The 22,129-nt window shown below is 37.0% G+C and overlaps 2 protein-coding genes across 2 annotated transcripts; one reads left to right on the forward strand and one right to left on the reverse strand.

Annotated features, from left to right (window-relative positions):
* Positions 1 to 4,523: 4,523 nt before the first annotated feature.
* Positions 4,524 to 13,937, forward strand: LOC104243049 (CDPK-related kinase 3). The gene is made up of 11 exons (XM_009798175.2): positions 4,524 to 5,204; positions 8,469 to 8,599; positions 8,788 to 8,829; positions 8,914 to 9,022; positions 9,121 to 9,199; positions 10,652 to 10,948; positions 11,595 to 11,704; positions 12,757 to 12,864; positions 13,031 to 13,093; positions 13,419 to 13,586; positions 13,679 to 13,937. Exons 1-11 carry the CDS (start codon positions 4,665 to 4,667, stop codon positions 13,811 to 13,813), a joined length of 1,782 nt encoding a protein of 593 aa, XP_009796477.1. The 5' UTR covers positions 4,524 to 4,664; the 3' UTR covers positions 13,814 to 13,937.
* Positions 13,938 to 15,624: 1,687 nt separating this feature from the next.
* LOC104243048 (auxin-responsive protein SAUR32-like) lies at positions 15,625 to 15,987 on the reverse strand. Its single transcript, XM_009798173.2, has one exon. It carries the CDS (start codon positions 15,985 to 15,987, stop codon positions 15,625 to 15,627), a length of 363 nt encoding a protein of 120 aa, XP_009796475.1.
* Between the last annotated feature and the right edge of the window lie 6,142 nt (positions 15,988 to 22,129).

The raw sequence follows: 22,129 nt of genomic DNA on the forward strand, positions 1-22,129 counted from the left end.
TGAGGAGGCGAGCGCCGAATGGAGAGGGAAGCTTTCTGTGATAGAAGGCAGGGTTGTCGATTTGGAGCACATTGAGAGAGCCTGGTCTGAGGCCCTAGCGAAGGCAGCGGCTCTGGAAGAAACTATTTGCGTACTCTAGTCCCAGCAAGAAAATGAGAGGGCGACTGCGACCCTTATGGAGGAAAGGCTCGAGGAGAGGATCAGCACACTCGGTCAGGAGGCAGGGACTCTGGTAGAGCAAGCTGCGGCCTTGGAGGCAGAGAACCAACATCTGAGGGCCCAGGCTGGACCGTCCCGTGCTGCCGTCCCTCGCCTGACTCATGAGCTTTGGATCTATGCCGAAGCCTAGCGGGACATATTCAAGAGTTTATGGGAAGCAGGCACCGTGACAGAGGCTGCCTACGAGGAGGCGCGAGTGAAGGCTCGCGAAGCTCGTGCTAACTGTGGGTATGATGTGGCGACGCCCGAAGCTGATGAAGATGCAGGCGGTGATCATGAGGAGCCCTATGGGGATGATGGTGACAACATCGGTGATGGCGCCGAGTAAAAAAAAATTGTACTTTGTTTTTCTTTTTGTTTCGTTCGCCGGTTCGCGTTTGTGTGCTTCTTATTGTTTTCCTTCTTTTCCTTCCTTTCCCTTCTTTTTTTTAGTTGACCGTCCTGGACCGGGTGTAAGCGGCGATAACCCGCATTCCTGACTTTATGAATAATAAATTCTCTTTTTTGCTACTTGTCTTGCGTTTAAGTTTTTCTTTCGGTTGATTTATGATCTTGTCGCGAAGTGAGGGCTCGTCAGATGAGTCCCGGTTTTACATCTTCTCGTGTCAAAGGCTTGTAGCCTTAAGGGTGTTTTTTCGAATCTATCAAAGTAACAAACTGTCTTGAGTTCGAGCAAGGTCGAACCTATCGAACTTTGGTGGCGAAGGCATTTGGCCTTAGTCCTAGTTCGAGCGAAGTCGAACTTTGTCAAACTTTGATGGCGAAGGCACTTAGCCTAAGTCCCAATTCGAGCGAGGTCGAACTTGTCAAACTTTGATGGTGAAGGCACTTAGCCTGAGTCCCAGTTCGAGCGAGGTCGAACTCGTCAAACTTTGATGGCGAAGGCACTTAGCCTGAGTCCCAGTTCGAGCGAGGTCAAACTTGTCAAACTTTGATGGCGAAGGCACTTAGCCTAACTCCCAGTTCGAGCTAGGTCGAACTTACCAAACTTTAGTGGCGAAGGCACTTAGCCTGAGTCCCAGTTCGAGCAAGGTCGACCTTGTCAAACTTTGATGGCGAAGGCACTTAGCCTTAGTTTCAGTTCGAGTGAAGTCGAACTTGTCAAACTTTGATGGCGAAGGCACTTAGCCTTAGTTTCAGTTCAAGCGAGGTCGAACTTTGTCAAACTTTGATGGCGAAGGCACTTAGCCTGAGTCCCAGTTCGAGCGAGGTCGAACTTGTCAAACTTTGATGGCGAAGGCACTTAGCCATAATTTCAGTTCGAGCGAGGTCGAACTTTGTCAAACTTTGATGGCGAAGGCACTTAGCTTGAGTCCCTATTTGAGCGAGGTCGAACTTGTCAAACTTTGATGGCGAAGGCACTTAGCCCGAGTCCCAGTTCGAGCGAGGTCGAACTTTTCAAGCTTTGATGGCGAAGGCACTTAGCCTGAGTTGACGCATTCGATTCTTCTTTTCTCGATGCGCTGCCTTCGAATCTGGTTTGAGTTGGATTTTTTTTGGTGTTTCTTTGGCTTCGATCCAGGAAGAACTAGGTATTTTCACTAGGAAATCCCCACAGACGGCGCCAAATTGTTTGACTCAAAAGTTGTCAAATACTTTTTAAGCAAATCAATCAAAAGAGATGAAGGGGTAAATCATAGTCAATCGTAATTAATACTGGATCGAAAGTCAAAATCGCATCACATAAATATTAGACAGAAATAATATCGGAGAGTTTTATTGATCATAGAAATTTGTCCTGCCTCTCCTTAAATAGGGTCAGAAAATTACAATGATATTGCCCATTGTTGGGTAATTGAATTAAGGAAGAAGCCTCGGGCCAAAGACCTCTTTTACCTTGCATTTATAGTCGAAAACTTCCCGTGCTTGTCATGATTTATCATGGTCAGGTCGGGGAGGTTTCCCGTTGTGGAGAGGCCTTGACCTCGTCGCTCATATCGAAAGTAACAATGACGAGACGAAGTCGAGTTTGTTGACTACTTTCGTAGGATGGTTGGGACGGGGTCATTGCCGCCGTGGTCGTGTGGTCAGATTTTGATCAATACAGTTGTGACTATCACTGTTTTTCGTACTGGATTTTGAAAACTAAACTGAAAAGATGTAAGCTGAGATTCAAGAGGTACAAATTTGAAACAAGACTGAGTATACTCAACTTAATTTAAATAATATTTTGACTCAATTTTTTTTTTTTTTTTTTTTTTGGGAATTCACGTGTATAAGTACAATAGGTTAGAACATATGAATAATTTGATTTTTTTATATGCTTTTGCTGTCGATAATCAACAATCTTAATTTGTCACGAATCTGAAGGAGCTCAACATATTGAAGGATGGGGTTGAAGCAAATAGAGCACACTCAATGCAACGCAGAATTCGGTTGAAGTAGAGAGTGGACTACTACATTGGCTAAGATGAATTTAAGCCTTAAACAGACTGACTAAAGTGAGCTCATTTTTTGGAGAAAAACACTATAGAATATTTTGAGCATATTGATAATTAGACTACCTACGAGTAGGGAATATGTAGGAAAATAGATTAGTAATAACGAGTCAGAAAACAACTAAAGTTTATAGTAATAAATGGAGCAGCTTAAGACAATAATAAATCTCTATCGTAACCTTTGCACCGAGGATGCGGGATTTCATATCTCATAACAATTTCATAATTTTGATGATTTTGTCTTTCGTAGACTGAAATAGGCTGTTAAAATGCAAGAAAACAAAGTACTATATTAAATAACTATATTAACATTTGGTCTATAGTCTATATGTAGAATAAGATAAGGAAATTAAATATTGAATCTTAGACTGGTCGTTTAATTTTGACCACGTAAATAATTTACTCCCTTTAACTATCAACATCAACAATCAACACGACTATTTCAAATACAGTAATCACAATAATTTTATTAAGTTTTAGGAAATATTTCGTCTAGTAAGAGTGAAATAATTAAGATAGTGAATTTCAAATACAAAATGTTTATATAAAAAAAAAAAAAAACTTGGTAAAGGAAAAAAAGAAAAAGAAGAAGAGGAGAACTACAATATTTGTAAGTTACCACCATTGTTTCTATTTGTATACGCATTGATGTACGTAGGCGTAGAATTGAAAAGACAACGGGGAAGGAAGGTCCAGATATTGGCAAACTTCTAGTGGTTTGTCCAGACAGATAAGGCCGCAAAATAGGTGGACAAATTGGGGGTTGATAGAGAATCCGACCAAACTATCACATCATTTCTTACCAATTGACTATCATTTCTCGCTCCCAATCATCTATGCCAAAACAAGCAGCCAAGCCGCCGTACTTGAAACTAAAAATCTCTACTGAACTACTTAAAAACAATCTTCGATTGAATCGGTTCTATCACAAATCTTACAATTCAAATTTCTATAACTCCCTCTCTATTTGAAGCAAGACTTAATTAATGCTGGTCTAGACGAGACACGTCCATGCCCAATTTGGATGCAAAACATTTGATTTGGATGCAAAACCTTTGATTTGGGTACGAAGTAGGGGCGGAGCTAGCCCTTTAGATACGGATTCGGCTAACCCAATAACTTTTATCCAAACTCTGTATTTATCTTAAAAAGTTATTGAATTATACACAAATTCTTAATTTAAGAATTAGAATATTGAACCCATAAGTTTCAAATACTGGCTCCGCCTCTGTACGAAGTGTATCTTGCGGGTAGGGGGCAGGTGGTCAATTAGATATAGTCCTTTTATATAGTAACTATTTAGTCCATATTTCATTGGATGATCGATACAAAGGCTAGAAATTGAAACATATTGAATCCACATTGTTCATATCCTTAGTTTCAGGCCTTTTTCTCGATGTGATAACAATGTAAAGGCAGATATTATGTTGATTGGTGCTAGAGAAAAGGAGTGAATAAGAAATAGAGAGGGGGAAGTTTGAAAAGGACAAAATGAAAGAAAGTAAAATGTGGGCGGAAGAAGGAGAATGGAGAAAGAAATAAGAGAGAGAGAGAATGGAGGGGTTGTGCGTGGGCTTTTGATAGAATCCCATCCCAGGTTAGGCGGATCTCCTCCCCATTCTCATTCACTTCCCTTCCTTTCTTCTTTACACATAATAATTTCTGTTTGATTTCCTCTTCCGCTCTGTAATCTCTTTCCATTTCCCTACAAAATCTGTATATAAGTAACTCAGCAACAGCACGCGCACAACACTATTTGTTTGTCTAACTCTGACTCTGACTCTGACTCTGACTACCCCTCTCATTTTCATTCTCTTTTTTTATCGTTTTCTCGCCGCAGATCCCTTCATCTTCTCTTTCTTTTGTCTTCTTTGTTCTTCTTCCCCTTTCTTCTCCCTCTGTAACGTCGACTTTCCTTTTCGATCTGGACCGTTCGATGCTTCGACTTTTCTCCCTTTGACTGACTTCAACTCTTCTAGTTTTTGCTGGTGGCACTGAGCTTCTACCATGGGCCAGTGTTACGGCAAGACCATCCCCACCGTTCGGGACTCTGATGGAACAACTATCACTACTATTACCTCCGTCGCTGGCGACTCCGATCACCCCTTACCGGCGACTCCGGTCAACAACAACGTTCCCTCAGTCAAAAATACTCCTGCTCGATCCTCTGCTAACAGTCCTTGGCCAAGCCCTTACCCTCACGGTGTAGTAGCAGGTGTGACTCCTTCTCCTGCCAGGTCCACGCCTAGAAGGTTCTTCAAACGACCTTTTCCTCCGCCGTCTCCGGCCAAGCACATTAAGGCGTCGCTTGCCAGGCGATTTGGCCATGCGAAGCCCCCGACGGAGGGGCCAATTCCCGAGGATGGTACGGCTGAGCCTGATCAGTCGCTTGATAAGAATTTTGGATACAATAAGAACTTCGGTGCTAAGTATGAATTGGGGAAAGAGATCGGCCGGGGGCATTTTGGTCATACCTGTCACGCGAAAGGCAAGAAAGGAGACCTTAAGGACCTGCCTCTTGCTGTCAAAATCATCTCCAAAGCTAAGGTAGCTTCTCCTTCATTTTTTTGTTTGTTTGTTTTTGCTTTGTCTTTTTCTTCCTCTTTGAAAGCATTGGTCTTGTCAGTTATGTCCAAGGAGACTGCTCCTTTGTTCTTTTAATAATCATTTCGCCGTGCTGAGCTATTTTGAGCATACAAGATAACAAATTTGCAGTAGTCAAACTCTTAGCATAGTCAAATTTAATGTCTAATTGTTACCTTTTCCTTTTGGATTTCTGTATTTAGAGGGTAAAGTTCGAATTTTTAAATATGGATGAAACGTTAAAGGGCTAAAAAATCCATCAAAGCTGTTGAAATCTGCAAATAGCAGATAATCTTCCAGATGTGGTTATATTTAGTTTCTGGTTTCAAATATTCTAAATGCATTTATATTCTTCCTTGTGGACTACTCCTAAACGTATGAGGTCTCACGTTATGAAGGAAGGTGTTACAGAGAAACAAATGTGGAAATGATGAAGAAGATGTGAGCATGTTCAGTACGGATTTCATGCGTGGTTTTGTTTTCACTGCAGCATATGCCATCATTCGTTTGAGGAAGTGCACCCTTGTAAATTCTGGGATCCACTGTCGAGCTTATACCGTGGATGATCTGTTTAATCCAACCAAATCAGAACTGAGATCTTTTTTTTTTTGTTTAAAGAATTTTCGTTTTCACTGAAAATTCAAGAATATTACTGTTTATGTTTTTTTTTATAAGGGTTTTATGTTTTGTTAATCAAACAACAACAACAACAACCCAGTGAATTCCCTCAAGTAGGGTCTTGGGAGGGTAATGTGTACGCAGACCAAGGGTAGTGTGTACACAGACCTTACCCCTACTCGGGGAGTAGAGAGGCTGTTTCCAATAGGCCCTCGACTCAAGGAGATGAAAAGGGACAATATATCAGTACCATCTACTGAATCGTTGGTTGGAGTTTCCTCCGAATGACATATACTTTGTGTACTCAGGACAGGCGTAAACTGATTTTAGTATCCAGAATCAGCAAGGTTTTTGTGGTACAACCTGGAAATTGGAAAACAAAAATGAAAGTTATTGAAAATAAAAAAAGGTTTGGCAATATTGGTTTGGCTCTGGTATTCATATAAACTTTAGCTTGCAGCTTGCTTGTGAATAAGGTCTTGTTTTGGGGTTGAGCGAAGGTTAACCTGGAAGGCTGGAATGATTTTCGTTTGAAATGGTATTTCAAGTGAATCTAAAGATTAGTTTTTTTTTTTTTTTCAATTTTCCTTTTGGAAGCTCATATATTGCTGCTTCTCTTCATATTCAGTAGCCTAATATGAACTTTTTGAGTTTAATATGCTCATAGGGTTTGCCATCCTTGAATTTGGTATGGCTTACTGGAGTATGCTTAGAATCAAAAATATACTCAAAAAACTATACTTACCCATACCTTTATCTTGCAATCAAAAATATGGTTGAATGATTAGAATATCATATAGGCTCAAAGGAGCTTGCTGTCAAGACTTTACAGTTATGCTATTTACTCCTTAAGTTTTTAATGAATGAACAAAAATCGCTATTCTCTTTGGACCGGTTAGGAGGGTAAAGGTCTTATAATAGAGCTTTATATTAGCTCAATGTCTCTTTGGTGATTGTGGTGTTCAGGCAAGCTTTGCACCTCAACTATTCCACTGGTACTTACTGCCTCATATCACACCAGCATAAGTACCGGGGAACTCTCCCCACCAAGTCTAGGCAGATGGGAAGAAATTATCTAATTATTTGTCTTTACGCGGATTTGGCCTATGGTCTCCAAAGTTTTCACCCACTTCATTTTGCCACTAGGCCACATTATCTTAGCTCAATATTGGTCAACACATCTTACGATCATTGTGGTGATGGTATGCTAGTGATTTTGTATGCCGAGTGGTCGTTTTAATACTCCCTTCATTTCAAAAACTACAAAACGGCTTGGAGTACAAGGATCAAACCTTCTAATTTATATTTCAATTCAGACACTTTCACATAAAATTTAGATATTTAGAAACGACATAAAAAAGATACTGTAATTAGAACTTTTTACAATTTTAATTTTTTTAAATATATATGTAAAAGTTGTAGTCAAAGAAATAGTTGTTTGACTTCCCAAATAGTAATAGTGTCATATAAAGTGGAACATAAGGAGTAAGTGATTTAGAACACTTGAAGCGATTGCTCAAATATTATGCCCTATGGTTTGCCAGCTATATTTTAGGGAAAGAATGCTGACAAGGTATTTATATAGAACTCATTGGTCTTTCAAGCAACTCAACTCTATTAGATATAACATATCTAGCAACTTAATCTCAAACCTTTTATGACTAGCATTAACCATTTTAGTTGAAATGCTTGAGGGAATAACTATCAATATTTCAAGAAACCTTTTTATGCATAGAGAAATTTAATCCAGTCTGCAGCTTTACATTCTTTGGCAATCCTATTGTCGATTCCTGGCGATGTAAACATCATGTTTTATTTTTACTGTTTTCTCCCTTTAAATACTAGCCTAGGTGTAAAGTTTTATTAGCTTCCTTAAATTTTTGTCGCATTTATGAATAAGAAGGTTTAGATCCGAAAGCTTTTACCGATGGAATGCATCCAACCGTTGTGTTGAAGACTATTTTCACAGGTGAAATCATAAGGATCGCAAATTATGGGTCCTAGATTACTGTAATTTATAAATCTATTGAGGATGTAAATAAATGTGTGTGTACACAATTTATGATGTTAAATTCGTGTATTACATGCATGTACTATTTACCTTTTTGCTGCATTTTATACCTAGATCTACTCCTGTATTCACTGAATTACGTATTGAGTTCTCTTAGCTGCCGTTTTAATGCAGCTGGTCGTGTTCTCTTTTTTTGTTGGTATGTACACTATAATGGAAAGGGGGAAATACTTTATTGTAAAGTTCGAAGTTGAGCATTTAATATTGTTGTTTTAAATTGCTGTGATGTCATTTTCTTTTGGTGAAAAAGCTTGACTGTATAATCTTACATGAATTGTAAATGAACAAGATTTTGAAAATCTGTAGCTTGACTGCATTAACTTGTGTGAATTATAAATGAACAAGATTTTAATTAATCTGTATGTTTCTTTTATCGATTGAGTCTATCAGGTCTGATTCTTTTAATTCAGGATTTTAGGATTTTTTGCTGAATAGTTTCATTAGAACTCTAGTGGTTGATACCCAGTCATCATCACAGAATGCTGCTTGTTTCCCAATGTTTATTGATTTACTGACTTATGTTCAAATTTTATGTCCAGATGACAACGGCAATATCCATCGAAGATGTGCGCAGAGAAGTGAAAATTTTAAAGGCTCTTTCATGCCATAAACATCTTGTCAAATTTCATGATGCTTGTGAGGATGCTAATAATGTGTACATAGTAATGGAGTATGTGCTTCATCTTTCATTAATATATTGTTTGTCTTTTAACTTCTCATACACAGATTCCAGTAACCAATGCCAAATCTAGATTTTTTTCAGGACTGTCAGTATTTGATTTAGTAATGAGCAGGTAGTATTCTCCTCCCACTAGGATAGCTTTGTGACTTATGGTCCTTTATATTTTGAATATGCAGATTGTGTGAAGGAGGGGAATTACTTGACAGAATATTGTCAAGGTAAATGGAATTCTTTTCGTAAACTAAGTAATCTTTTTTGGGTGCTTGTAGTTTGTATTTTAATGTTCTATATTTCTATTGCAGGGGTGGTAAATATTCAGAGGATGATGCCAAACTTATTGTTGTCCAAATTCTTAGTGTAGTTGCATTTTGTCATCTCCAAGGTGTGGTCCACCGTGACTTGAAGCCTGAGGTTTGTAGGAATTGTTTTGCTCTCTGTGAAGACTAATTGCTTTCTGTTTCCTTGTGGTATCGTCATTAACAATGCTTTTTCCATTGTTGGCATCACAGAATTTCCTTTTCACCTCCAGAAATGAAGATGCTGATATGAAGCTTATTGATTTCGGGCTTTCCGACTTTATAAGACCAGGTAACTTTCTTAGAATGCTTTCTTAAAATCTGTTTAAGTTATCATACCGCCAGTCTGAAGCACTCAGCTAGATTAACACGCATTTTATCCCAATTACTGATGTCATTTTAGCAATGGGTTGTTGTTAGAAGTGACTTATGCTTGAAATTTCAACGTGCTTGCAGAAGTGAGTGAACCTATAGTTGCCTCCATGTCGTCTGTATCAATTAGGTTTCTGTATGCTGCGTCTCTGGTGATTTCTACCTTTCTACTAGTAAAGTATGTCACTGAAGTCAGTAAGAACTTAAGTACTCAACCTTGAGAAGTACTAGATCTGCTCCACAATATGATTGTCAAGTTTTCCCTGGCCGGTGACTTTTTCGCTTGCTTCTGGACCTAATTAGCTTCTTTACCGCCGCCCCAAACTGTTCGTATGAGCAGGATTCTCTTACTTTAATTCTGTTCATGTGAGCAGGAAGGTGTGACACCGTGAAGATTGAAGGTGTTGCAAGTGGATGAGGTAGACTTAAGATCATTTGGATTGGAGTAGTTGCAATTCATCAACAATTCTTGGAATCAGTGTGGACTTAGTGGAGAACTGAACACAATGGAAGTAGATCCCCCTAGGCGATACCAACTAGTTGGAATTAAGGTTTAGTGTTATTGATACAATTAGATCAGGTCCAGGTTTGTCAAATACCTTTTTAGTTTCCTTAGAGATTGTATGACAGCATAAGGGTAGTTGTGAGAATTAGAGAATTCGTAGTTTTATGGAACTCATAATTTTAAGACAAATTGTTATGTGGTAGATAGGGACGGGCTCCAAATGGAGCAGATGTATATAGGGGATTCAAACAGCCAACTGCGACTAGTTTGGTATTGAGGCACATTTGTTGTAGTAGTTGTTCTATCTCACATAAAGTTATTAGTATCGAGCTAGATGTTCATTTTTAGTATAGTTGGAGTAAAGTATATTTCAATGTTCTGCTGGCTTCATGATTCCTCACTGTCACTTATTTCTGTCCTTTGTTGTTTTTGTTCTGAAATGAATTGGTTCCAATTCTACACCGACAATGAGCTATGAGGAAACAGTCCTTGTTCTATTATCATGGCCTTGTATTGGAGTAGAAGTGTAAAATAATGAAAGAAAATGACTTGGGCACTGACACTTTATTCGCCCCCCCCCCCCCCCTCCCCCCAAAAAAAACAACCTCCTCAAGATAAGGACATGGACAATGATACTTTTTTTTAATAAGAAAAAAGTCATGGGCAATGGTATTAGTAATTAAAGAAACTCTCATAGCCATAAACTACAGTTTGATTGATTAGCCACAAACTCTATACTGCTACTGTTAATATGTGGCTAATATAGAAGTTTGGTTGGCATCATGGCGTTTATTATTTTCAAAGGGTGCTTAGATCAACTCAAGAGTTTATTTGTCTTTGACATATTCCACATTTGGTGTTTTGCAGATGAAAGACTTAATGATATTGTGGGAAGTGCATATTATGTGGCACCAGAAGTTCTCCACAGATCTTACAGCTTGGAAGCGGATATCTGGAGTATTGGGGTGATAACCTACATTTTGTTATGTGGAAGCAGACCATTCTGGGCAAGGACAGAATCTGGAATTTTTCGTGCAGTATTGAGAGCTGACCCTAACTTTGAAGACTTGCCTTGGCCTTCTGTGTCCCCTGAGGCCAAGGACTTTGTAAAGAGGCTTTTAAATAAGGACTACCGTAAGAGGATGACTGCTGCTCAAGCTTTGAGTAAGTAATTAACCCCCTCCACAAATTCAGTGGTTGATTCTCAGCCTGTTGTTTTTTCATGTGAGGGTTTCAAAAAATTATGATGGGTCAGCTTGACCGAACTGAATTGTGGAGCACAGTACAATATGTTTAGAGGCGACCATTGTCCATATAGGGGATTGGATCAGATATTCTTATACTCATCACACTATGTTCCCGGTTTATGGGGTACTTTTTAATTTCAATTCACGGGATGGTCATGATGAAGGGAAACCTTGGCGTAACTAGTAAAGTTGCTGCTATGTGACCAGGAGGTCATGGGTTCGAGCCATGAAAATAGCGTCTTGCAGAAATGTAGGGTAAATAGACCCTTGTGGACCGATCCTTCCCCGTACCCCGTGCATAGCGGGAACTTAGTACATTGGGCTGCCTTTTTTTTGGATGGTCATGATATATGGTGAAAAACTTTTTGTCAGGTGTACTTGCAGTGTGCTTTAAGCTTTCTCAAAAATTGGAGGTGTGGGTGGGGGTGGTGTTATTGTTGCTAAACATTTGTTATTTTTAGCTGAACCATATTCTATAATAGATTTACTTGGGTGTTTGTTATGTCCATGCACACAGTTTCTTGTAAAAATATATAAAGTAACACAAATTTTTGCAATTTCAGCACATCCATGGTTGCGCAGCGAAAGCCATCCTATTCCTTTGGATATATTGGTCTATAAGTTGGTGAAGTCATATTTGCATGCTACACCCCTCAAACGTGCAGCACTAAAGGTATAATGTTTTCTTTTTATTCGTTTTTCCTTTTTCTCAGTTGACAATTATAACAGGGGATGAAAACCAACTATATAACCAAATTATATTTCTCGTGTTTAGAAAATTTTGACATTCATCTGGAATTACATCCGGAAATATTGTTGAAGACCCTATTGCATGCCAAATTGTTCTATAGAAGGTCTGTAAATTAGGGCAGTTAGATTTCGGATATTAATTTACTGTAAGTACTAAAACTTTTGGTAGTCCAGAAGAGAGCAAACTGATGACTGATTGTTCTAGATATGAAGCAACTAGGAAGAGGTAAAAAGAAAATAATTGAGTTGGAGAAGCAAATGGAAACTGGAAAACATATACGTAACTAAAAATTTCTTAAGAAAAATTATGTATCTAAATATGATCAATGCAGTTGGCAGGATAGTTCTCCTCCCACTTTATCTAAGTTGGTATCTTGTATTACTACACAATCAACTTTGGGCTCTCATTCAAACTTTGCTATCTTTCCACCTGCGAGTCTAGATTTGGAATGCTTACTGGCATTCATTTCAACACAATTCTGCTTTAAGTATCGAACTTTCCTCCTTGTATAGGCTCCTGCATTCTAAGCCTCACCGGATAGTGAGTGCAGAGTCTTCCTGTCTATTTCCTTGCTTTTGCTTTGGAGCTTTTCTTCTTAACAATTAATTAAAAAATGGAAGACTCCATTCGAGCAATCTGGGAAGTCAATTAATAGAGAATTCTCTTAGCTCAGCTCCTTGCCCCCGAGAAAATGGTTATCTGACATTGTTTATTTATTGTTATATAATATCGGATAAAAATGTCATTTTCTTCTCACTTTTAATTAGTCTCATGGTTAACCCTGTTATTTTGTTCATCTTTCTGGTGATTGATATGGAAGTGTCTTTTATTGATGAAATTCTTTGTTGTGGTGCTGTTTTTCTTGGATGGGTTGCTCTTCTGACTTGCTAATTTAACTTGGATCAAAATGTAATCAGAATCTTGCTATGTAACAATGTGCTAAATTTTAAATACTTTTGTGGCTGTATGTTCAGGCTCTTTCTAAAGCTTTAACGGAAGATGAACTGGTTTACCTTAGAGCGCAATTCAGGCTTATGGAACCTAGTAAAGACGGCCGTGTTTCTCTTGAAAACTTCAAAATGGTTAGTATCTTGACAACTTCTCTTCCCGTCATTTTTATGATAAATTAATAATGATTTATGAGACCGAACTGATCAAACATAATAACAGAGATGTCAGATTCTCTTTAGCTATCTCTCTGTCAGTTGTGCAATCAGAAGTTACAAGCAGAATGTTTTGAAACTGCAGGCTCTTATAGGAAATGCTACTGATGCTATGAAGGAGTCAAGGGTGCCAGATATTCTGAATGCGGTGAGATGCGTCTGATCTTTGTAATCAACTTTTAAACAACTTTTCATAGGTAGATACCTGGTTAAGTTTCAGTGGAGAAATATGTAGCCTGCTTCCATCTCCGAATAATTTGGAAAGTGTAGCCAGCCATTTTACTACTGAAGGCTAGCTTCCATGCATATATTGTCTCGGACATGTTGGGAGATCTGCTTGTGGACGTACATGGAGATCTGTCTTCTGACCGAGCCAAAAGGATTTTTCTTTTGAAAGGCTCAAATATTTAATTATCATTTGTCTTCAATCATTTTTATCATTATGTGAAGCTTATTATCCTTTTACGTTTCAGATGGCAACACTGTCATATAGGAAGCTGGACTTTGAAGAATTTTGTGCAGCTGCAATCAGCACATATCAATTGGAGGCCCTTGAGGGATGGGAGCAGATTGCATCAGTGGCATTTGAACATTTTGAGCGAGAGGGGAATCGGCCTATTTCAGTGGAGGAGTTGGCTAGGGTATCTTTCTATTACTATAGCTGTTAAGTACTCTTCAATATTCAACAAATTCTTGTTTGAGGAAATTCTGAGTTTGGTTCACAACTATGCAGGAGTTGAATGTAGGCCCGACTGCTCATTCCATTCTCAGAGATTGGATAAGAAGTGACGGAAAACTGAGTTTACTTGGATATACCAAATTTTTACATGGTGTGACACTTCGTAGTGCACATATGAGACATCATTAGCATGTGTTTTTCTCCATTTCTTAACCTACTCATTTGGTTAGTGTTTGACAAAATGATAGAGATCAACTGTTGATTTAAAAGAAAAAAAAAAGGTGTTGATGATATGAAAGAGATTTTTCCCTTCTTTCTTTCTAGTTTTCTTTTCAAGTGGGATTTTGGTGGCAGGCGAGATTTATACATATACGAGTGGCAAATTACTCGGAAGTTCGGGTGGCAGGAATTTGTTCAGTGAGATGTGTGTGTAGGTCATGGATTTCTTTTATTTGAATTCACTTCTTACTTGCACAGGAACTTTTAGAAGCTAAGAAATATGCAAGTACACCTGATGTGCAGTAGCATATTTAATAGTTGTGCAAATAGGAATGTAGATAATCAGAATTTCTAACTTGCTGTTTCTTATAATTTACTCTTTTTTCTTTCTAGTGATTTATAGAAAATAGGAATATTAATTATAGTCTGGTCCAAATGTGAAAAATCAACTATGGCAATCTGTTGAAGCCCCATGGAGTTAAATCTCTCCAACTAATTCGGATGACATTTGATTGTATGAGCATAGCTCCTGCTCCTGCTCCTGCTCCTGCTAAGATAAATAAATCGGGCACAAGATCTGATCCATCAAAGGTCTGGTTTATCAGAGAAAAGGAAGTTAAGCAAAAGTTTGTAGAATAAAGGGAGTGTACAATTAATGAATTTACACGACGAGAATCCGAATGAGTTAAATTCCCAACAGAAAAGGATAATTCTTTCTAGTATCAACTATTGTAATAGTATCTTTACAAGTTGTTATATTTGTTCTATTAATTAATAGGAACTCCCTTTTCTACAATTCTAAGTGCTAATTTACAATATACTTATGCTATAAGCCTGTAGGTACATATGTTCCGCTTCCTCCAAGTATGAAAAAACAATTATTTCTAATGTTTGTGCATATGTTAGTACATTTATATACTTTGATCTTCATTTTTTTAAAGTAACTATAATTTCTATGTGATTTTTACATTTTTGGGGATTTAACCTAATTTTAATAATTAATAAAATATTAAAAACTAAACATTCAACCGGCTTACCTTTCTCTACCAATTACGTCATGTCTCATAACAAGTGTTATTTTTCGACGTGAAGATTACGTTCTTCCGTTATATGCAATTATCAATATTCTAATTTAAATCAATTCGCATCTTTTTTATCATGAATTACATATCCAATTCAACTCTTGAACTTGTATGTTTTAAAAGAAAAAACTGCCCCTGAAACAACTTTCTACTAGTAACATATTAAGATCCAATAATTAGGAAGAAACGTAAGCTTACCTCCCGCAATTTCATAATGATGAATGGACATATCGTCCACCTCTACAACATAATAATCCTTAGGATCCCTCCAAATTTAATTCTAATCTTACGAATGAAAAAATGAAATCGGGATAAAGAATACCTTTCTTTTAATAGATCTTAGGTGATGTAAATTCAAATTATTCAGAGTTCACTAAAGCAAACTAAAAAAATCCTTAAAGAAACCGGTATTTTCATGATTATTGAGACTTTATATTCCACAAGCAGTATTTAAATGATAATGTGGGCTGCAAATTTAACAGAAAGAGAAGAAGAATACAGAAAAGAAAACGATAAAGTAAACCAGAATTCAACTTAACCATTACTTTAAGCTAACAAATTCAGTCACCAATGACAAAGCATTGGAAACAAACAGAAGCATTTGTCGTCATTATCATCGGCTATCCCTATCCATTCCTTGCCTCCATCTCTACCATTCTAAGAATCTAAAAAACTAAAAAAACTGATAATTATAGATTCTCAAGCCCTAAAGCACGGAACATAAAGATGGTGATGGTGGTGGTGGTGGTGTTTATCAATCTCTCCCTGAACGCAGCGGAAGTGTTCAACATGACAAGGAATAGTAATATTTCCCTTGTGATCAAAACCATAAACTTCCTCTGCTTCTTTGAGCAACTGAATGAAAAGCGGGTGATTGAAATAAGAAACAGGAACAACAAATCTCTGTTGCTCTTCTTCTTCTTGCCCTACTTTTATAGCCAGATACCCTTTGGGCAGAACATCTTTTTTCCCATGTTTCTTCCCTTGATGATGATGAATAAGAAGGTGAGAAAAGTGCAGATGTTTGTTAAGAAGACTCAGACTCCTCTCTCCACCACCCATTTATATTACTTAATCCTGCAAATTAAACAAATAGTACTAGAAAAAGAAATAACAGAGGCTTTAAACTATTTTAATGGAAGGAGGGTTAGAGAAAAAGGGAAGAATTAGAAAGGATAGCCTGTTTGAAAAGGGTTAAAGAAGAATAACAGAGAGACCTTGGGAAGTTAGTCATGGCTGAATTTGTAACATATAGGAAGATGGAGAAGAAGAGAATAATGTGGAATAAAAAGGTTTGATAGAGATTCCTAAACCTATTCCAAAGCTTATATACGGGCCCATATGTTGAGGTGTATGTATTTGATTTGGCATAAGGCTTTAATAAATGAAGGAAAAACATTTAAAATTTAAAACTGAAAGAGAATATAAATATTGCGTAATATTTGCGTGTGCTTAGAATTATATTATTAGGATATTATTCTTTTCTTAGAGATTAAATATGTAACACTCTTTACTATTTAGTTTTATTTAACCTTATTCTATACGTAAAAATAATTTTTATTTTCCTATTCTTAATACTACATTTTTACAGACGCATATGTATCACAGATGGAATTCAAAATATTAATAGTCTATTTTTTCCCCCCTAAACTTTTTTCCGAATCAAGTGTCGCTACATAAGTTGAAATAATCCTTTTTTGCTTTTGCGATTAGAATTTTTTTTTTAATTTTATACTAGCGATGATGATATTATTGAGAAACGTTTTTATCAAAATATTTTTGCTTCTCACTTCGGTCAACTAACAATTAATTTTTCTGTGAATTTCCACTTGGCAATGAAATTTTAAGTGGTAAAGCTTGTGAGCACGTGATTTTTGCTCTATATGAATTACTCCCAGAAATTCAAAACAAAATAATTTCTTTCGGTGTTTGCAATTTTGTGGATTTTCATGGCATTTTCTGATAATTGTGTGCACTTTTGTCTGTGCATTTTAATTAACGAAAAATACAAAAATATATGTGCATTGGTTTCTAGGATTTAATTTAGCATTTTAAGAATTAATTAGTGATTAGTTATTTTATAAAAAAAGAAAAATCACAAAAATAGTTTAATTTGCATTTTTGGAATTAATGTTTGATTTTAGTGGTTTTTAATTTAATTAGTGGTGATAATTATCATTTAGGTTCAACTACTGCTTTTAAGATTTAATTTTGAAAAAGAAAAAAGAAGAAGAAGAAATGAATTTTTGTAAATTGATTTGAAATTAGAAAAATGAAAAAAAGAGAGAAGAAAGAAAAGAGGAAGAGAATGAAGGAGATCATTTATTTGGGCCAATTTATTGATTTAATTCCCCAGCCCAATCAGTTACCATCTGATCCAGCCCAGTTTCACCCCATTTTACCCGGTCCAAACATCAGGTTCTGAGACAACTAAAACGATGTAGTATTGAAGCCATACTACGTCGTTTTGAGTTCCAGAGTTAAAAAAAGATCTCGGTCGTTCAATATCCACCATCCAACGGTCGAGAATCCCCCCCCCCTCCGTTATATTAATATGTCCAAACAGCCTGTAGAGACCAGTTCATTCAAAGGCCCCTGTACTGTTCTCATCTCTCTCGTCTCTATCAATTTTCAACCTTAGAACAACCCTTAGGAATTCCGCCATTTTCACAAGTGATTGACCTTCCAAACATCACCAAAAATCAACCCTCTACTCCCCATGATCCTTCAAGTACCATGCTGGTACAAATCTCTGCAAATTCCCCCCCTCGAATCCAGTCAATCCAGATTTAAAAGAAGGAAAAGAAGAGAAGGGTAAAACCTCTCAAAGTCATCGAGTCTCAGAGGACGATTAGGGCTGAAGTCGCCCTTGGTGGTTTGTTCTCAACGAGAACAATCGATTGAGGCCGATTTTGGATCGAATCAAATTCCGCATGAGTTCATCAAGCCTCATCCGCATACCTATGTAGGTATTTCCATTTTTCCCTCGTTCTTCTCTGTTTCATTGTTTCGTTTCTTGCCACTGTCCCCTCTGTTTCCTCTTTTCTTGTTTATTTTTGTTTACTGTTTTAAATTGTTATGTTTGCGTGATCGAAATCGAGTCGTTTCAGCGCAATGTTTAGTTGATTTCGGATTAGTAATTGCCAGTTTTACTTTGTTTTATTTAGTTGTTCAATTCTGTTTTTGGGTCTAATTTCAGAATGTGAAGTCGTTTGTTTTCTTTAATTTGATTGGGGAATTCACCGGCCTAAAATGAAATTGGGTCTGCTAAGGGTGAAAAGCCCATTTAGTTGTTTAACTCGATGGGGCAGGGGCCCAAGGGTATTTGGGCAGTTTGGGGTGCAAGGTCTGTCAGTAGGTAAATACAGGGTGCAGGGAGGGTAGTTTAGGAAATAGGACATGGGGGAATCTTTTGATAACAGAAATAGAAGCTTCTAGGGAGGGGTTCTGGGATATTTCAGACCTTTCGATGGGTTAGCTTGGGTAGCAAGTCATAAATTTAGGGATCCCTAAGCTAAAATAAGAGTTTAAAAGGGGGTAGAAAGTGAATATGTGATTCTGAAGGTTGCCCTATGGCCTGGCCTCTAAAGGCATATCATTTTTGCCTTTAAAGGCAAGAATTGAAGAGCTAAAAATCCACAAAAAACAAAACGGCTGAAAGGTTTCAAAAGGCACTGTTTCATTGATTTCTTTTGGTGATCTTTGAAATTTTCTTGGTGCTAAAACAATTTTCTGGTTAGCTGGTATCAAGATGGGATAAAATCGAGTTTGTTTTGAGGTCTGTTGGTCCATTGAGCGACTAAAATTAGAATTTGGGTCATTGTATCTTCTCTGCTGGTTTAAAAATTGATCTGTTGGTCCACTTTCTGGTTTGCTGGGCTCCACTGTTGTTGCTGTTGTCGATCCCTGTTGTTAACACTGCTGATTCCTCTTTATTTCTTTGTTCTCAATCTCAGGTACAATTCTGCATTCCCTTTAAATGTAAAGTTGATTTGGAATAAAAAAAATGGAGATCTGGAACTCTTGAATCATATTCTTCAACAAGTTTGGGTCGTAGATTATCTTATTTGCCTGTTTCATCTTATTTAGAGAATTTCATTTACAAGCTATAATATGTAATTCGAATCTGAGTTATGAACATCATATGTTAGATAATGTCTGCCTTAGTTTGGCCGTTAAATGTAGCTGTTGGTATTACTTGTTTGCTTTAAGGCTGGTATATGGGCTTGATTGAGTGCAGTGGATTCATTTTTGCGATATGCTAAGGGCAATTTCTGTAGGTTTTGAATGGGTGCCTCAATATCATAGTTTTGTTGGATTTAGGTAGTAAGGCTTAATATTATCAATGTTCTGTTTGCCTTTGGCAGTGGTTAAGATGTGATTTAGCCTAAATGGGTTTGTGTTTAGCTTAGTTTTGCCTTCAGAATTTGAACATTATTTTAGCTTAGTTCTGTCAAATGATTAGTATGGTTCAACAAGTCACAAAGCTGATGCAATGGTGTGAGATTTTTTTTATTAACTCTATTTCCTTGACATTGACAAATTTCATGTAATGCTAATAATCCAACTTGTTCGAAAATGGGTTCAGACTCCTTCCACGATCAGGGTTTCGATCTTTTAATTCAAAACAAGCGTCCATTTCAATTCAATCCATTATGCCATGTTGTGTACATTAACTAGCACTCTTTGGTCAGTAAATAGGGGCACAAGCTTGGGCATAACGCAGGCCCAGATGAGAATGAGGTCACATTCCTCCCTCTTTTCTCGTCACGCATTAGGCTTTTTAAGCCTGAAGCCCGGGAATTTCCCAAGTTGGAATGCCTGCTTGTTTATTTTGAAGAGATGCTTTTGGGTTTGTGAATCTGTAGTACATTGTTCAGTCTATCTCATGAGGCCAAGTCCTCAATTCAAGACAATTAGAATCCCTCCAGCCTTCCTCATTTAATTGTTGGAGGTGTGCCATGATATAGTACAAGTAGTCTTGGCCCTCGTAATTTAATTTAAAAACCTCTTAATTAGAATAATTCGAGGTGCGCCATGCCGAACAAAAAGGACAAATTGCATGGCCCTAGCCTAATTAATTTTGTTTCAATCTTTAGAATCCGAGGCGTGCTGTTTAGTAAATTTCCACGGCCCTCGCAAAGTTAATAACACGTTAGCTGCTTTAGGCGCGTATTTTAATAATTTAATTTTCTAAACTCGGGTGCGCATTTATGTGACCCAAATCCAAATCCTAACAACGTTATATAAAATGTGTTGCGTACTGCGGGTGTATTTATGTGACGCGGTTCAAAACATATTTTATGTGACGTTGAATTTTTCTTAAAAATGGTTAAAATCGGTTAATAAAGTTAAAAAAAATACACATAGGTTTCAAAGTGTTTAAAATCAGATAATTAGGCCATTTATAACAGTTGAGCGACCGTGCTAGAACCATGGAACTCGGGAATGCCTAACATCTTCTCCCGGGTTAACATAATTCCTTATCCGGATTTCTGGTTCGCGGACCGTAATACAGAGTCAATCTTTTCCTCGATTCGGGATTTGAACCGGTGGCTTGGGACACCATTAATCTCCCAAGTGGCGGCTCTGAATCTTTTAATAAATAATCCCGATTCGATTGTCCTTTAATTCTAAAACCCTCTTTATACCCTTCCGGGTGTAGGAAAAAGGAGGTATGACAAAGCTTATTCCCCGTCGTCTCGTTAGTTGACTTTAAATCCTGTTATTTTAAGGTCATATGGTATTCAGCATTTATCACGATTTGATACCTTGCTCTTGCAGCGCAACAATACTTTACCATGGATGTCCCTAAATATTGATATTCTTCATTTGTTCCGTTAGAGCTACAATGCCGTCTGAGGCTCGTGGAAGGACAACTTATTAGTGAAGTCAAAAGTCCTAGGAAAGATGATAAGTGGCAGAAGGTGAGACACGTGGGAAAACAAAGGTCTTTCTCTGAGATGCTACCTATAATTTTGGTAACAAATTTCCACCATATATTGAGAATCTTATCAATTCTCCGGAATTTTATTGCTACCAATCAGAGGATTACACTTCCTAAATTGGAGCCCATGAATTTGAAAAAGACCTGACCACGAATATTTAGTTAGAAATCTAGGTAATGAATGTTTATCACATATATGGAGCAAGAAATTAAATAATATCCATGTTATAAACCGGAGCTTATTTGGAAAAATCGCTTTTCTAATTAGGGATGCAATTCAGAATCATATTACCGGATGATACGCTGTATAGAATGTTTACTATATTTAGGGCCTGATTAATTGAACTTTAAAAAAATTCCTTATATTAAAATGACTTTTTTTCATATGAAGTTTCAAAAGAAATGCTACTTCTTAAGTGTGTTTAACCAGATTTTTAAAAAATGTCTATTTCAATATCAAGGGAACAGTTCATATTTGGTCGATCTCTTTACACAGTGATTAAGAAAAAGAACATGTAAAAATGCACTTTACAATTAGTATCATTTAAATTAATAAATAACTTGTAAATATTTATTGTGAGAGATTTTAGTTGTGTATCTAGCTAGAGACGGGGTAAGAATTGAGAGATTTTGAAAGACATGTTTAAATTTAGGAGTAATAGTTTTTTTTGCCAAAATTCTTTTTATAAGATTGTCCGGAAAGAAATTATTGTCTTGTTTCCCCCCCAAAACAGCAGGAAAATTGTTTCAGCACACAGTCACTTAGTATTTTTTTATTTCCAACACAGTTTTTCTAAATTAGTACTTTTTCTTTGAAAAGTAAGAAGCTTATTTTCTAAGAAAATTGGTTAAACAGGCTATTAAGACTCTAGATCTTAGATATGAAAATGCAATATAAACAGCTGTACAATCTTGGCCACTCACTACCCAAAGTATCAAGAATTCACCAATTATGAAGCTTTTTACTCATCCGTTTCAATTTAGATGAGGTAGTTTGACTCGGCACGGAGTGTAAGAAAAAAAAAACTTTTAAAATTTGTGGTCTTAAAAACTTAAGGGGTAAAAGTTTTATAGGGCCATGACATTTGTGTGATTACAAAAGCTTCTCATTAAGGGTAAAATGAAGAGTTTAAAGTTGAATTATTTCCAAATTTAGAAATGTGTCGTTTATTTGGAACTGACTAAAAAAAAGTATCTCATCTAATTTGAAACGGATGAAGTACTAGATATCTTGCCTATAAGTGAGCACATATAGAT

Source organism: Nicotiana sylvestris, chromosome 1, assembly GCF_000393655.2.
Source record: "Nicotiana sylvestris chromosome 1, ASM39365v2, whole genome shotgun sequence".
NCBI classification, from domain to species: Eukaryota; Viridiplantae; Streptophyta; class Magnoliopsida; order Solanales; family Solanaceae; genus Nicotiana; species Nicotiana sylvestris.